The following is a 15488-nucleotide window of genomic DNA, read 5'->3' on the forward strand; positions in this document are numbered from 1 at the left end:
TTCCTATGTTTGACGTGAACTGTATGTTCATTATGAACATCAGACTGACATTTCCAGTTGCCTGGAGCCACAAAGGATTGATTTCAACATCATATCAAACAATCATCTGCACTACAGCAATTTTGGTTCTTAGGGGAGAGTTTTTGTACTTGTGTAACATTAATGTGATGGATATACATGACATTATAAAATTATAAAGCATCATTTTGGTATGGAAACCAGACCGGATTTGCTGTAGTAGGAATATTAATTGTGTTGAACTTTTACATCCAGGCTGGTTACTTTTTACCATGGAAATGTAATTGCAAACAAACTTAAATGGATATAGTACATGACGGGCTAGGTAGATCATTACAGCCTTGGTCCAAACATGGACAAAAGAACTGAACTCCAGAGGTGAGGTGAGAGCGACTGCCCTGGATATCAAGGCAGCATTTGACCAAAAATGGCATCAAGGAGCCCTAGCAAAACTGGAGTCAATGGGAATCAGGGGTAAATTCTCCACTGGTTGGAGTCATACCTGGCACAAAGGAAGATGGCTGTGGTTGTTGGAGGTCAATCATCTCAGTGCCAGGACATCACTGCAGGAGTTCCTCACGGTTGTGTCCTAAGCCCAACCATCTTCAGCTGCTTCAACAATGACCTTCCCTCCATCATAAGGTCAGAAGTGGGGATGTTCGCTGATGATTGTACAATGTTCAGCACCATTCGCAACTCCTCAGATACTGAACCAGTCCGTGTCCATATGCAGCAACATCCAGGCTTGGGCTGATAAGTGGAAAGTAACATTCGTGCTACACAAGTGCCAGGCAATGACCATCTCAAACAAGAGAGAATCTAACCATTTCCCCTTGATGTTCAATGGCATCACCATCGCTGAATCCCCCACTTTCAGCATCCTGGGGGTTACCATTGACCAGAAATGGAGCTGGACCAGTTACATAAATACTGTGGCTACAAGAGCAGGTCAGAGGCTGGGAATTCTGCAGCGAGTAACTCGTTTCGTATCTCACCCAATGCTTGTCAACCATCTGCAAGGAATAAGTCAGCAGTGTGATGGAATAGTCTCCACTTGCCTGGATGGGTGCAGCTCCAACAACACTCAAGAAGGTCAACACCATCCAGGACAAAGCAGCCTGTTTGATTGGCATCCCATCCACCACTTTCAACATTCATTCCCTTCACCATTGATGTACAGTTACAGCAGTGTGTACCATCTACAAGATGCACTGCAGCAACTCACCAAGCCTCCTTTGACAGCACCTTGTGAGTTTCTGGATTACTCATCCAGTGACATTAACATAATGCCACCATCTGCAGATTCCCTTCCAAGCCATACACAATATATCGCCGTTCCTTCACTGTCGCTGGGTCAAAATCCTGGAACTCCCTTCCTACTCCACATGGACGACTGTGGTTCAAGAAGGTAGCTCACCACAACCTTCTCAAGGGCAATAAGGGATGGGTAATAAATGCTGGCCTGAACGAATAAAAAAAAAAGTAGACCTTGATATTAATATGAAGGCGACTTACGAATGGTTGGGGTTGGAACAGGGTGCGGATGGAATTGTGGGGCTGAAACCTGCAAACTAACTCAGCAGATCAAGATTTGCAACCTCAACTCAATTGTACCAATCAATTTAGACTTCCTAGATGCGCAACTCCAAGCTCTGCAGTGGGTGTGATGTGCATCTGTATGATGCAGCCTCAGCTATATTTAAAGGGACCAAGCACAGCTGGAAATTGGAAGTGTTCAGGATAGATGGTGGACAAAGAGCAAAGGTAGAACCTAGATTTGATGATGCATTGCTAGAATTGGTGCTAGGTGCACTCAAGAGCAGGAGAGACATACTTATTCCCAGCAATGGGAGGAAGAAATCTGCAGCTCTCACCAAGGAGTTGTGTTTCGCAGTCGCTGAGGAGGTGAGCAGTAGGAGCGTTGTGTCCAGGTCTTGGATGAAATGAAGGCAGCGGTATAATGACCTAACTAGTTCAGGAAATGTGAGTATATTTGCTCATTCAACTACATCCTGTGGTTTAAGACCCCACCCCCTTGCACATTTTCTTACTAAGCATTCTCCATTGCTTCACTCCTCACACCCACTCAACTTCCAGCAATACCCAGCCTTCACTTTCTATACACTTCCTCACCTCCCCATTTATCCCTCCACTGTTGTCACTTTTCCCAATCCTTATCAATGTGACGCATGTATCTCAGTCACCCTGAATGCACTGCATCCATCGGGTGAATTCCTCACCTTCACTCATTCACAGGTCTGTTTCTTCACCCCTTGTAGGTGAAGAGAATGCAAAATGCAAGGTAGAGGGACAGGATTGGAGGTGGAACGCCACAAATAGTTCAGCAAAGTGATGCAGAGGAGGCCCTGGAGATAAGTGACACCTCTGCGCTCCTCTCAGTCGGAGATGGAGAACCAGGGAGCTCGCAGTACGCTGGTGACAGAATTACAAGTATCTTTGACAAATACGTGCTAACTTTATTTCATCAATGACTGAACTATGAGAAGACTGAGTCTGGTGATGGTCAAGATTGTAGCTTTGCCACAACTAAATAATATCCCTTTCTTTAGTCTTTCAGGGCTTTATCATGCACAGCAAAGTGTCGCAAGACATCCATGAGGGCGATTTCTCAGAGGACCTCATTCCTTCTGAAGATTTACCATCACAGGACATACAGCCATGCACCAGCACAAATACGTTCACTTTGCTAGGTTCACTTAGACAGTTAGTCAGATTTTTACATGATGATTCATTCCTCACAAGTGACCACAAGCAGACACTGGTGGCAGGGACAGCTGTGGGGAGTTCGCATTGGGGGCACAATCCTCTCCAAGCTTAATTCAGCTGGACACTGATTCTAAACTGCAGGGACTATCAGTGAGAAGGAGCATGCTGGAAGAGCATCAGCAACTTAGCCGGGTACTGACATACATGCCATGCCCACTCGGTACAATAGCAGAGAGGATGGAGGAATCCAACTCAATCACTCGTAGATTGGTGGCACAAGTAATTGTGAGAATGTCTGCCTTGGAGAGAATGGCCACTTCAATGAAGCTTCAAGCATGGCTCTCAAATGAGTCCATGCAGGCTGTGATGATGGCCATGCAGCCTTTGAATGCCAACTTGTCTGCTGCCTTAAACAAGGTGACAGATAACATTTTGGTAGCTATACAGCTCAAGACTGATCTCCACCAAGCTAATCTGCAGTAGAGTGATAGGAATAATATGGTGTTGGCCCAGGAGAGGGATGGTGGCAAAAGAGGACCTGGAAGTGGAAACTCTACTCAAAGTACTCCCACTTCTCACCAAAATAAAAGCAAAATACTGCGGATGCTGCAAATCTGAAATAAAAACAAGAAATGCTGGAAATACTCAGCAGTTCTGGCAGCATCCATGGAGAGAGAAGCAGAGTTAACGTTTCAGGTCAGTGACCCTTCTTCAGAACTGGCAAATATTAGAAATGTGAAAGGTTTTAAGCAAATAAAGCGGGGGTGGGGCAAGAGATAACAAAGGAGAAGGTGTAGATAGGACAAGGTCACAGAGAATAACCAACCAGAAGGTCATGGAACAAAGGCAAACAATATGTTAATGGTGTGTTGAAAGACAAAGCATTAGTACAGATAGGATGTTAATGGACTGAAAATTGAACAACCAAGTACAAACATGAAAAAACAGTGGGTAAGCAAACTGAACAAACTAAGATAAAATAAAATAAACACAAAAAAATATAAAAAAGAAAAAAATAACTATAAATAAAAGTATAATGGGGGGCCTGTCATGCTTTGAAATTATTGAACTCAATGTTCAGTCCGGCAGGCTGTAGTGTGTCTAACTGGTAAATGAGATGCTGTTCCTCGAGCTTGCGTTGATGTTCACTGGAACACTGCAGCAATCCCAGGACAGAGATGTGGGCATGAGAGCAGGGGGGAGTGTTGAAATGACCAGCAACCGGAAGCTAGGGGTCATGCTTTCAGACTGAGTGAAGGCGTTCCACAAAGCGGTCACCCAGTCAGTGTTTGGTCTCCCCAATGTAGAGGAGACCACATTGTGAGCAGCGAATACAGTATACTACATTGAAAGAAGTACAAGTAAATCGCTGCTTCACCTGAAAGGAGTGTCTGGGGCCTGGGATAGTGAGGAGAGAGGAGGTAAATGACCAGGTATTACACCTCCTGCGATTGCAGGGGAAGGTGCCGTGGGAAGGGATGAGGTGGTAGGGGTAATGGAGGAGTGGACCAGGGTATCGTGGAGGGAACAATCCCTTCAGAATGCTGACAGGGGAAGGAAGGGGAAGATGCATTTGGTAGTGGCATCAAGCTAGAGGTGGCGGAAATGGCGGAGGATGATCCTTTGGATATATAGGCTGATGGGGTGGAAAGTGAGGACAAGGGAACCCTGTCATGGTTCTGGGAGGGAGGGGAAGGGGTGAGGGTAGAGGTGCGGGAAATGGGCCGGTCACGGTTGAGGGCCCTGTCAGCCACAGTGGGGGGGAATCCTCGGTTGAGGAAAAAGGAAGACATATCAGAAGCGCTGTCACAGAAGGTAGCATCATCAGAGGAGATGCATCGGAGACGGAGAAACTGGGAGAATGGAATGGAGTCCTTACAGGAGGCAGAGTGTGAAGAAGTGTAGTCGAGGTAGCTGTGGGAGTCGGTGGGCTTATAATGGATATTAGTAGACAACCTATCCCCAGAGATGGAGACAGAGAAGTTGAGGAAGGGAAGGGAAGTGTCGGAGATGGACCATGTAAATGTGAGAGAAGGGTGGAAATTAGAAGCAAAGTTGATAAAGTTTTCCAGTTCGGGGCGGGAGCAGGAAACTGCACCAATACAGTCATCAATGTACCGGAAAAAGAGTTGGGGGAGGGGGCCTGAGTAGGACTGGAACAAGGAATGTTCGACATATCCCACAAAAAGACAGGCATAACTAGGACCTATGCGGGTACCTATAGCAACACCTTTTACTTGAAGGAAGTGAGTGGAGTTGAAGGAGAAGTTGTTCAATGTGAGAACAAGTTCAGCCAAGCAGAGGAGGGTGGTGGTGGATGGGGACTGGTTGGGCCTCTGTTCAAGGAAGAAGCAGAGAGCCCCCAAACCATCCTGGTGCGGGATGGAGGTGTAGAGAGATTGGACGTCCATAGTGAAGAAGAGGCAGTTGGGGCCAGGAAACTGGAAATTGTCAAAATGACGTAGGGCGTCAGAAGAGTCTCGGATGTAGGTGGGAAGAGACTGGACCAGCGGAGAAAAAATAGAGTCAAGATAGGAAAAAACAAGTTCAGTGGTGCAGGAGCAGGCTAACACAATGGGTCTGCCGGGACAGTCCTGTTTGCTGATTTTGGGAAGGAGGTAGAAGCGGGCTGTCCGGGCTTGCGAGACTATGAGGTTGGAAGCTGTAGAGGGAAGATCTCCAGAGGAGATGAGGTCAGTGACAGTCCTGTGGACAGTCGCTTGATGTTCGGTGGTGGGGTCATGGTCCAGGGCGGGTAAGGGTGGTGCTGTTGTTGTATGGCGTACCGACCTCTACCTTGTAGAGGCTCAGCGCCAACTTTCAGACACTTCTTCCTACCTCCCCCTGGACTATGACCTTAAATCTGCTTCCAGGAATGAAAAGGTCTGAAATGCTGGACTGCTGCAGTATGAATGCACCATGGTAACTCCGAGGGGACTTGGCACAAACCTGTATGAACTTCCTTTGGTGTTTTGTGCTTGCACACCAACTGTGCATTGATGGATGAATGACCCTTGTGATTTACAAAAGCTCCTGGTTGTTCTGGTGATGTTTGGATTACCACATATATGCACTCAATGGCACCCTGTACCTTTGGGAATGCAGCCAGAGGTGCGATTCATTCTGGCTATTGTTATCACAGGGGAAGTTTACATTACTCCCAGCCTTGGCAAACAATCTATCCATCACCTGCCTTATAAATCTATGTGCAACGTACTGAAAGACCCCCAGGATGCCTCCGGCATCTCCCTGGAAGGAATTAAGAGACAAAAAATTGAGATTGACGGTGATCTATACAGCCACTGGTAATGCATGCCAAGCGGGTCCTGCAGGTCTTCTTCTCAGATGCTACAAATGTTTGCACAACTTGACATGACAACCTTTGCCTGTAGAAGCACTGCTCTTCTGAGGGTTAAGAAGCTTAACTTCTATCTGTATACCCTGTGACAGGGCAATGCCTCATGCAACTTTGGACCCTATCTCCTGTATATGTGCTGGTCCCACCACAGCACGTTGTCACTTTTGTGGATAGTGATGGTCTTTCTCTTCTGATGTGCTGTCCAATATATCCAATGTGCCTCCTTTCCTGATCTTGTCATACAGAAATCTCATACCAAACATTTGCCAGAGGGAACTGATATATCAGCTGAAATGAGTGAGATTTTATTCAGGTGGAACAATGATAAGTTTAAATACCCCTTGAACTGTGGCTCAATCTCATCTCCATATCCCTGGTCAATTTCCCGAGTCCTGGGAAACCCATGCTGCACGTTAAATTTGGAGCAAAGTTAAAATCAATTTGCAAAGCCCTCAAACATCGTCTAAGGAGATTAACTGCACCAATAACTACACACCTGCATGCAATAATTAAACCCCAATATTGTCGAGTAGGTTTCTCGCCAGCATTCAGACGTACTTCCGTTAAACCCAGAAGTGGATACATTGGAGCCTGACTGCAGTCCTGATCGAGAATTCACTAATTTTAACCCCGTCCCCCAACCTGCTCCCAACCTACTGTTCTTAGGGGTTAAAATTCCGCCCACAGTGTCTGTTATTGGAAAGCCCATTATTTTGGTATTGCAACCAATTCACACATCATGCAAAAATTTAATCACATCAAAATAGTTTATAGGTGAATAAATGCCATCTGCACTTTTAGCCTCAGCAGCAATTTTTTAAAAATCGTAATGATTAATATTGTTTTATTTTTCAGTGCCTGGTGTGTGTAAATGGAGGAAGTGCTTAATTCTTCGCCATCATGCTGCCTGGCTTCAATTTCCCGTGGCCTGTTAAACAGACATATTTATGTTCTGCAATGATCCAAAGAGGCACATGAGTCAGTCTTGCTTATTTGAGTCATATTTTTGAAGTCCAAATATTTAAAAATCTAGGGATTTCAAACAAATGAAAACTTAATAATAATCATTGATGATATCAATGATAACTATTGATGATAACACACTTTGACAACATCTATCTACACTGTATAAAACGGTACTGTTGCCCGTACTTACTATTATGTAAGATTTACTTCCTGCATCACACTTTTGCTATCACACTTCCAATGGCATACTTTTCCCATCACATTTTATCAACTGACTCAAAGCAAAACATCAGCAAATCTAAACTAAAGAGGTAGGGAATATGCAAATCAAACGTGAGACAATAAGCTAAAAAAAGATGAGCAATGAGACACTACAGAGGATTCATTTAAAGAATCAATTCAGAATGAGCAATTAGGAGACCATACCAATAAAAGGAAAAAGTATACCAATTAAACAACTCAAAATATTTGGAGAAAATCTTGGATTGCCATTTTGCTCTCTGTAACTGAAATACCGGCTCCAATCTTCAACTGTCGCCCATATCAGACGAAGAGCGGCTGTGCTGCCTGCCCATAGCTGGCATCAGGAGGCCAGGACCATTTTCAGTTCAGGTTTCATTTGACTGCTACCTGCAAACGCCGAGCGCCAAGTAGATGCTGCTGTTAGGCGGTTGTGGTAAGGCAGAAAATTGGTCAGCTCCCATGCCGAGCGGGCTGCCAGGATGGATTGGGGGACTGGCATGATCCCGGGGAGGCCTGAATGCCCAGCAATGGTCCAGTTTATTTGTGGGCCCAGGAAGAACACCTGGCAAAAATAAAAGTAAGCTATTCCTGAGCTGTTTTCTGTGTGTCCTCCAGCAGTCCCTTTAAAGTTCACTGGTTAGGCCTTGAACAAATGGGCAGACCATATCCTTCATCCATTTATACCTGAAAATTGCCATTGAGGTCCTTTAACAAGCATAGAATACTGAATTTCATAATCAGTATCCTACCCGATTCAGGCTCTAGTGTTCTTTGTCCACTACAGGCCCCCAGTAAATTCAAATGCATGGAAAATGGAAAATCAGGCACAAGGGCCTGCTATTTCCTGACTCACACTTGCTAAGATGACTTAAGTGAAGAATCAGCACACAGTGTGTATCCCAAAGAGGAGGGCCGAGGTTAACTTGAAATTTGGCCTTGGGCCTCATTTCAATAATTTGCTGGTGACTGTCATGCTTTCAGAGGCAGTTTGGCCATTTGTGGAAGATGAGCTTCAGGCTGCTTGCCTCGCAGGCAGTGGCCCTCAGGCAAATCCCTTGTTAAGCCTGTTGGGGATGTGGGGAGGTGGAAAAGACAACAGTAGCAGATGACGATAATGGGCTGGCAGCAGCTCTTGTAAGTGCTGTGCAGCTGGGTGGAGCTCTCCTGCTCATCCGAGTACCACAGTAAGCGTTAAAAAAAACTTACTATTTTGTTAATGGTCACTGCTTAGCCACAGCAACCACTAAAGATTCCTGGCTAGAAAATGGGCACAAGGACTAATTTCTCCTCCATAGTTTTAGTACTTGTAGCACATATTTTGAATACATTAAAACGTGATAAGAAAATTAAAACATGTTAGATGGATAACTTGTTATTATGTGAACTCTGTTTCCTGTTTTTATTGTTCACTTCAGCCTTACAACATCCTGATACTTACGGGTGCTCTTTGTGCACATATGTCCCTTAAATGGTCCCATCAGGGAGTACTTAGGAATCATGGCTGACTGAAGTCCTAAGGAGCAAAGAAAACAACAATCAGTACAAATGATGCCAAGCAAATTTATTACACAGGCTAAGCAGTCCTAGCATCTGAGCAGAAAAATACACTCCTAATTAAGCTTCCTCACTCATCGAAGATTTTCAAGTTGTCAAGCTAATTATTCAAAGCAGCTTTTCATCTTTTTTGGAACAGTGTCCTTCCATGCCAATCATGCCAATTTACCATTTACACTGAACAATACTGCAAGGATGTGAAACTTTCACAAATTGATTGCAGGTGTGGAACATTTCACTGGTTTATCTGTTTCACAGCTGTTTTCTCTGCTTTTTCTGTAGCAGCAAATGTGATTTAATAATAAATAATTGTGTACTGCAATTTTTACTATGACGCATATTTCAACTTCAATTATATTTCTTTAATCAGGAACACTATATTGTTACTTCTGCCATTTTCAGTGCAGCAACAATACTGGAATGACAGTAAGAGGGTGATTCTGCAATCCTTCCCACGAGTTCAAGGATGTGCTTCCTGCAAGTGCTGCTCCATGCTGGGAGAGCTGGTCATGGAATCACCCCTTTAGTTTCCATAATATTGGTAATGTTCACTGTAGCTCATTTATAAATAATAAAATTAAGTTCAGTAGTAATTATCACCAGATGAATAAAGGAAAAGTTAGAAGTAATTTCTACGCACAAATTGCATTTATACGGCACCTTTGATGTAGTCAAATGTTCCAATGTGCATTACAGAAGTGTCACCAATCAAAATTTAACACTGAGCCATGAAAGAGATATTAGAACAGATGAGCAAAAGCTTGGTCAAAGAGGTAGGTTTCAAAGAATGTCTTAAAGGAGGATAGAAAGAGGCAGAGATGCTGAGAGATTTAGGGAAGGAAGTTTAGGACTTAGGCAACTGAAAGCACAGCCGCCAATGGTGGAGTGATTAAAATCAGCGATGTACAAAAGGCCAGAATTGGAGAAGCATAGAGATCTCAAAGGGTTATAGGGCTGGAGGAGATCACAGAGATATGGAAGGGTGAGACCATGGAGGAATTTGAAAACAAAGATGAGAATTTTAAAATGGAGGTCTTGGTGGACCAGGAGCCAACGTAGATCAGCGAGCACGAGATGATAAACGAACAGGACCTGATATAAGTTCGGATACGGGCAGCAGAGTTTTGGATGAGCTCAGGTTTATGGAAGGTGGGAGATGGGAGGTGGCCAGGAGAGCATGAGAATAGTTAAGCCTAGATTTAACAAAGTTTTGGATGAAGGGGAAGGATGATCAGAACATAAATTGCTTTGCCACAAGTGGCTTTAAGGCAGACGCTATGACATCACTTAAAACGGAATTGAATAAGTATTTGAAAAGAAAGAATAAAAAGAAATACAGGGAAATGGAGTTAGAGTAGATGGCTCGAGTTGAAGATATTCTCCGGCACAAATGGTCTCCTCTTGTGCTGTAAATGTCATTGTTCTTTAATATTCTGCAATGTTCATGGCCCATTGGAAATTCAGGGTGGCTATTCAAGTCAAGTTTTGAACATTAATTGTTTAGAAAATCGTGACATCACCTATTAAGATGTTATGAACTTGTTTCAAAACTAACCACTGGCAGGAGGGTCTGAAACCAGGAGGCACAGATTTAAGAAAATTGGCAAAACAATCAGAGGGGAGATGAGAATTTTCTTTAATGCAGCAATTTGTTATGATTTGGAATAGGCTGCCCATAAGGGCGATGGAAGCAGATTTAATCGTACTTTCAAAAGAGAATTGGATATATACTTGAAAAGGGAAAATCTGCATGACTGAGGGGTAAGAGCAGAGGAGAAGGATAAATTGGAAAGCTCCTTCCAAGAGCTGGCACAGGCACGATGGGCCCAATGTCCTCAATTTGTGTTGTATGATTCTATGATAACTAGCACTCATCTTTAACTCAATGCTTGTCAGTGAAAAAAAGTGCAATAGATTTTACTAAACATTTTAAATTTCTATTTTAGAAACATGTTGACAGAACTGGGTTGAAATGTTCTGATAATAATGAACATGTAAATGTGGGCGAGCTTTCCTTTTTAATGAAAATATCCAGCTGTTTCAAGAGCAAATACACCATCATTACTCGGAATTCTGATTAGCTTCAACATACTTCATTTAATTTTCCCATCTATCTGTATTGATGTTTTGGAACATATTTATCATTTGCTGAGAATCACATGAGGTGAAACAACTTCAAGAATTTAGTCCAACAACAATGTGAAGTTGAATTAACATTGGTCAATGCAGCCATTAGTCTAGCATGTTTCGTTGAAAGAGTTTTTTCATATGATGCCATTAGCACTCACTGTTTACATAAATATAAACAGGGGTAGATAAAAAGTGGAGAACTGTGTGCCTATTATTCATAGCACAGTATAAGACGCTGGGGAAGTGCTTAAGATACAGGTCTGTGCAACAGGCCTGCTATAGACTCATTAAGGCCTCAAAAAGAAAAGTTATTGAGGTCCATTTTATCTTCCCATGTTTCTTTTGTCAGGGTTTGTCAGTGAGGTGAGGATGAAACATATTCTCACAAGGGAAAGGGAGCTGCTTCCCTGGAAAGGGCTGAAAAACTAATGCATCAAAGGGCATCCAATCAGCACAGTCATGCAAAAACGAAATGGGAATGTGCACTAGCTCATGAAATAATGCACAGCACAACTAAGACAGACTATCTTTGTATGGATATTTTAGCTTAAAGTGGACTCAACCCTATATACAAAATTAAAATAATTTTGAATTATAGGGAAATTGTGGTGAACTCAACCATGTTAAGTTTCTTGTATGATTTCAGTATGAAACTGAATAACAGACAGTACAGAAAGGAACAGGTGGCAGCAACAGATTTATTTTCCCTTTGTGTCAAACATTCTTGGGATTCGATATAGATAAATTAATCCATTTTATGAATGTGTGATACCGTGGGAAGATGGCCATGCATATTGTGCTTCCCACAATTTTTCATCTATTAATTTGTGGTAAGGCTGGTCGCACAAATTCAAAAAAAAATCCTAAAAGGACAAAGACTCACAACAGCTTTTTCTCTGGGGTTTCCACAGGTCTTCCACTAATGTTATGGCAGACAATCAGGAGTGACCCTCCAGAAATTCATCACCGTCATTTTATTATGTCTTTGATACAAAGTTATCAGTATATCATACCACTCTACCAGTATTCTCAACAACACATGTGCAAGAGTTTTATTTTAAAAAGTTAAACCTGGTGATTATAACTTCAAAGACATATTTCTGCAGCTGAACTACACGATTTCCCTCGTGACTCAGATCTGCACGCCAGAAGCATGTCCACTACATTTATATGAAACAGCAGGGCACAGCTAAGTATCACCTGGCATTTCTCTGTGCTTCTGCCCACTAATCACCTTGAAAATCACTGCCATTGCAAATCTGGTATAAGGAAATGTAGCAGCACGGGGAGACAGTGGCATAATGGTAATGTCACTGGACTAGTAATCCAGAGGCCCAGGCTAATACTCTGGTGACATAGGTTTGAAGGTGAAATCTGAATTCAATTAATAAATCTGGAATTAAAAGCTAGTCCAATGGTCCAATGGTGACCATGAAACCATTGTCAATTGTTATAAAAACCCATCTGGTTCACTAATGTCCTTTAGGAAAGGAAATCTGCCATCCTTCCCTGGTCTGGCCGACATGTGACTCCAGACCCACAGCAATGTGGTTGACTCAAAACGGCCCTTTGAAATGGCCTAGCAAGCCACTCAGATGTATAAAACCGCTATGAAGTCTAAGAAAAGAAATAAAACCAGACAGACCACCTGGCATCGACTGAGACACTGGAAATGACAACGGCAAACCCAGCCCTGTCGACCCTGCAAGGTCCTCCTTACTAACATCTAGCGGCTTGTGCAAAAATTGGGAGAGCTGTCTCACACACGAGTCAAGCAATAGCCTGACATTGTCATACTCAAGGAATCATACCTTACAATGTCCCAGACACCACCACCACCATCACCATCCCTGGGTATGTCTGTCCCACCGGCAGGGCAGACCCATCAGAGGTGGTGGCATAGTGGTATACAGTCAGAAGGGAGTTGCCCTGGGAGTTCTCAACATTGACTCTGGACCCCAAGAAGTCTCATGGCGTCAGGTGAAACATGGACAAGGAAACCTCCTGTTAATTACCACCTACCGCCTCCCCCCCTTCGGCTGATGAATCAGGGCTTCTCCATGTTGAACATGGAAGAAACACTTGGAAGAATTGGAATTCCAATTGGAAGAAACACTGAGGATAGCAAGGGCACAGAATGTACTCTGGGTGGGGGACTTCAGTGTCCATCACCAAGGGTGGCTCGGTAGCACCATTACACTCCAAGCTGGCTGAGTCCTAAAGGATATAGCTGCTAGACTGTCTGCGGCAGGTGGTGAGGGGACCAACAAGAGGGAAAAACTGACTTGACCTCGTCCTAACCAATCTGCCTGGCGCAGATGCACCTGTTCATGACAGTATTGGTAGCAGTGACCACTGCACAGTCAGTGGAGACAAAATCCCATCTTCGTATTGAGGGTACCCACCATCGTGGTGTGTGGCACTGCCACCATGCCAAATGGGTTAGATTTCGAACAGATCTAGCAACTCAAAACTGGGCATCCATGAGATGCTGTGGGTCATCAGCAGCAGTAGAATTGTATTCAACCACAATTTGTAACCTCATGGCCCGGCATATCCCCTACTCTCCCATTACCATTAAGAGAGGGAACAACCCTGGTTCAACAACAACAACAAAGAACAAAGAACAGTACAGCACAGGAACAGGCCATTGGGCCCTCCAAGCCTGCGCCGATCTTGATGCCTGCCTAAACTAACACTTTCTGCACTTCCAGGGCCCATATCCCTCTATTCCCTTCCTATTCATATATTTGTCAAGAAATGAAGAGTACAGGAGAGCATGCCAGGAACAGCACCAGGCATACCTAAAAATGAGGTGACAGCTTGGTGAAACTTCAACACAGGACTATTTGCATGCCAAACAGCAGAAGCAGCATGCAATAGACAGGGCCAAGCGATCCCACAACCAAGGGATCAGATCTAAGCTCTGCAGTCCTGCCACATCCAGTCGTGAATGGTGGTGGACAATTAAACAACTAACAGGAGGAGGAGACTCCACAAATATCCCCATCCTCAATAATGGGGGAGTCCAGCATATCAGCGCAAAAGACAAGGCTGAAGCTTTTGCCAGAGGCCAGTCTTCAGCCAATGTGATTCACTCCACGTGATATCAAGAAATGTCTGAAGACACTGGGCATTGCAAAGGCTATGGGCCCTGACAACATTCCGGCAATAGTAATGAAGACTCGTGCTCCAGAACATGCCACACCCCTAGCCAAGCTGTTCCAGTACAGCTGCAACACTGGCATCTCCCCGACAATGTGGAAAACTGCCCAAGTATGTCCTGTACACAAAAAGCAGGGCAAATTGAACCCAGCCAATTACCACCCTATCGATCTACTCTCGACCATCAGCAAGGTGATGGAAGGAGTTTTCGACAGTGCTACCAAGCGGCACTTGCTCAGCAATAACCTGCTCACTGAGGCTCAGTTTGGGTTCTGCCAGGGTCACTCAGCTCCTGACTTCATTACAGCCTTGGTCCAAACATGGACGAAAGAGCTGAACTGAAGAGGTGAGGCGAGAGTGACTGCCCTTGACATCAAGGCAACACTTGACTGAGTATGGCATCAAGGAGCCCTAGCAAAACTGGAGTCAATGGGAATCAGGGGGAAAACTCTCCACTGGTTGGAGGCATATCTAACACAAAGGAAGATGGTTGTGACTGTTGGAGCTCAATCATCTCAGTCCCAGGACATTACTGCAGGAGTTCTTCAGGGTAGTGTCCTAGGCCCAACCATCTTCAGCTGCTTCATCAATGACCTGCCCATCATATGGTCAGAAGTGGGGATGTTCGCTGATGATTGCACAATGTTCAGCACCATCCCCAACTCCTCGGATACTGAAGAAGCCCGTGTCCATATGCAGAAAGACCTGGAAAACATCCAGGCTTGGGCTGATAAGTGGCAAGTAACATTCACGCCACACAAGTGCCAGGAAAAGACCATCTCAAACAAGAGAGAATCTAATCATCTCCACTTGACATTCAATGGCATTAGCATCGCTGAATCCCCCACTATCAACATTATGGGGAGTCACCATTGACCAGAAACTGAACTGGAGTAGCCATCTAAATACCGTGGCTACAAGAGCAGGACAGGGGCTAGGAATCCTGAGGCGAGTAACTCACCTCCTGACTCCCCAATGCCTGTCCACCATCTACAAGGCACAAGTCAGGAGTGTGATGTTTAGTTTAGTTTAGAGATACAGCACTGAAACAGGCCCTTCGGCCCACCGAGTCTGTGCCGACCATCAACCACCCATTTATACTAATCCTACATTAATCCCATGTTCCCAACCACATCCCCACCTGTCCCTATATTTCCCTACCACCTACCTATACTAGGGGCAATTTATAATGGCCAATTTACCTACCAACCTGCAAGTCTTTTGGCTTGTGGGAGAAAACCGGAGTACCCGGAGAAAACCCACGCAGACACAGGGAGAACTTGCAAACTCCACACAGGCAGTACCCAGAATTGAACCCGGGTCGCTG

At 44.3% G+C, this 15488-nt stretch overlaps 1 protein-coding gene across 2 annotated transcripts in view; it reads right to left on the bottom strand.

Annotated features, from left to right (window-relative positions):
• LOC137376119 (spermatogenesis-associated protein 7 homolog) overlaps positions 1 to 15488 on the bottom strand; it is a 181588-nt gene that overhangs the window by 156600 nt on the left and 9500 nt on the right. For both annotated transcript variants that reach the window (XM_068044129.1, XM_068044127.1), the window contains exon 2: positions 8751 to 8825. In XM_068044129.1, the coding sequence (XP_067900230.1) occupies positions 8751 to 8825 (75 nt within the window). The remainder of the gene's footprint in view (positions 1 to 8750; positions 8826 to 15488) is intronic.

The sequence above is a fragment of the Heterodontus francisci genome, chromosome 13, assembly GCF_036365525.1.
Source record: "Heterodontus francisci isolate sHetFra1 chromosome 13, sHetFra1.hap1, whole genome shotgun sequence".
Taxonomy (NCBI): Eukaryota; Metazoa; Chordata; class Chondrichthyes; order Heterodontiformes; family Heterodontidae; genus Heterodontus; species Heterodontus francisci.